Source organism: Penaeus vannamei, chromosome 29 (assembly GCF_042767895.1).
Source record: "Penaeus vannamei isolate JL-2024 chromosome 29, ASM4276789v1, whole genome shotgun sequence".
NCBI lineage: Eukaryota > Metazoa > Arthropoda > Malacostraca > Decapoda > Penaeidae > Penaeus > Penaeus vannamei.
The window spans coordinates 21966964-21969463 of NC_091577.1; the positions used below are offsets into that span (position 1 = coordinate 21966964).

Below are 2500 nucleotides of genomic sequence, written 5' to 3' on the forward strand. Positions count from 1 at the left end.
TTTACTTATTCCTGCTTTCTCCTCGCCTCCCCTTTTTAAACTATCCCGTCTTTCTTCTCCCCCCTTATTAGTTATTCCTTCTTTCTCCTCGCTTCCCCTTTTTTAAAAACTATTCCTTCTTTCCTCTTCCTTCTCTTCTATTTTATATATATCCCGTCTTTCTTCTTGCCCTTTTAAATTATTCCTTCTTTTTCCTCGCTTCCCCTTTTATAAAACTATTCCTTCTTTCTTCTCCCCCTTTTTAGTTATTCCTTCTTTCTTTCGCCTCCCCCCTTTTAAATAAACTATTCCTTCTTTCCTCTTCCTCCTTATCTACCCGAAGAAGTTATTCAAGAAGCTCTTCCTCCGGCCTCCTCCAGCCACGGGAGCGAACTTCTGGGCGTCAGCGTATCCGAAGTAGTAGAATTTATCGAGTTCTTCCGGCGTCGGCGGCAGGAGGGCGCTGAACACCTTCCTCAGGTTGGTCCTCGTCATGGACACCCCGAAGACCCTCGGCAGGAGCTGGCCCAGGAGGTCCCCGCCTTCGTCAGGCATGATGTCGAAGTCCCCCGAGAAGGCGTTGATGGCCAGGGTCTCCTCGCCTTTCATGGGAGTGTTGTTGGTCAGGCCGCCGTCGATGTACCTGCGGGGGGAGGGGAGATGAGTAGGGGTGGGGGCGTGGTGGGGGCGTGGGTGGGTGGGGGCGTGGGTGGTGGGGGGATGATGGGGGAACTGGAGGGCGAAATGAGGGGAGATGGAGATGGAGAAGAGAGTATGAATGACAGAAAGAAAATGATAGATAAAGGGGGAGGGTATGAGGAGGTAGGGAGAGAGGAAGGGATATATATATATATATATATATATATATATATATATATATATATATATATATATATATATATATATATATATATATATATAGAGAGAGAGAGAGAGAGAGAGAGAGAGAGAGAGAGAGAGAGAGAGAGAGAAGAGGAAAGGAGGGAATAAAAAAATAGAAGACAATGAGAAAGAAGAGAAAAAGTGAATAGAAAAAAGAGAGAGAGAGAGAGAGAGAGAGAGAGAGAGAGAGAGAGAGAGAGAGAGAGAGAGAGAGAGAGAGAGAGAGAGAGAGAGAGAAGAGAGAGAGAGAGAGAGAGAGAGAGAGAGAGAGACAGAGAGAGAGACAGAGACAGAGACAGAGACTGAGACAGAGACTGAGACAGAGACAGAGACAGAGACTGAGACAGAGACTGAGACAGAGACTGAGACAGAGACAGAGACAGAGACTGAGACAGAGACTGTGACAGAGACTGGGACAGAGACAGACACAGAGACAGAGACAGAGGCAGAGAGAATAACAGAGAGAAAGGGAGACAGGGAGAGAAAGGAGGGAATAAAAAAATAGAAAAAATAAGAGAGAAGAGAAAAAAAGTGAATAGAAAAATAAGAGATATACATAAATATACATACATACATATATATATATATATATATATATATATATATATATATATATATATATATATATATATATATATTTTTATATATATATATATATATATATATATATATATATATATATATATGTATATATATATAAATATATGTATATACAGAGAGAGAGAGAGACAAACTGAGAGTACCCGAAATTTTCTAAGCAAACTGGGTAGCACAATTAATCTTATCAAAATTACATATATCACTCACAACGTCCCAGAAGAAGGAGGAGAGAGAAGAGGAAGAAGAGTAAGAAGAGAAAGAAGAGGAAGAGGAGGAGGAGGAGAATATGAAAAAGGAGGTGGAGGATGAGAAGAGGAAGGGGGAGATGAATAAGGAGAAGAGGAGGAGGAGAAGGAGGAGGAAGAGAAAGAGGAAGAGGAGGAGAAGGAGAAGGAGGGGGAGGAGGAGGAGGAGGAAGAGAAGGAGAATGAAGAGGAGGAGGAGTAGGCGGAGAAAGAGGAGAAGCAGGAGAAGGAGGAGGAGGAGGAGCAGGAGCAGAAGAAGAAAAAAAGGAGAAGAAGGAGGAGGAAGAGGAAGAAGAGGAAAATGAAAATGGGGAAGGGGAGTAGGACGAGTAAGAGGAAGAGGAAAGAGATGAAGAAAACAAGCAATGATTTTAAGAACAATTTTTCGTAATGACTGACTGTTCTTTCACATTTGTCACGGATCCCTATTGCTACAACAGGAAGTTGATTCGTTTTACAGGCTTAAGTTATTTAATTCGCACTGTTTATTGTTACGGCAACTATAAGCCTTTTGAGTTTGAGTTCCGATTTCGCAATCTACAAAAATGGCGGGCGACGCGAATAACCAACCTAACCTAACCTAACCTAACCAACGTAACCTAACCTAACCTAACCTAACCTAACCAACGTAACCTAACCTAACCTAACCTAACCTAACCAACGTAACCTAACCTAACCTAACCTAACCTAAACAACGTAACATAACGTAACGTAACGTAACGTAACCTAACCTAACCTAACCTAACCTAACCAACGTAACGTAACCTAACCTAACCTAACCAACGTAACGTAAC

At 42.1% G+C, this 2500-nt stretch overlaps 1 protein-coding gene across 3 annotated transcripts in view; it reads right to left on the minus strand.

Annotated features, from left to right (window-relative positions):
• Positions 1–2500, minus strand: part of LOC113828724 (serine/arginine repetitive matrix protein 2) — a 13893-nt gene that overhangs the window by 417 nt on the left and 10976 nt on the right. For all 3 annotated transcript variants that reach the window (XM_070142378.1, XM_070142377.1, XM_070142379.1), the window contains one exon: positions 1–622. This exon is cut by the window's left edge and continues 417 nt beyond it. In XM_070142378.1, the coding sequence (XP_069998479.1) occupies positions 313–622 (310 nt within the window). In that variant the 3' untranslated portion in view covers positions 1–312. The remainder of the gene's footprint in view (positions 623–2500) is intronic.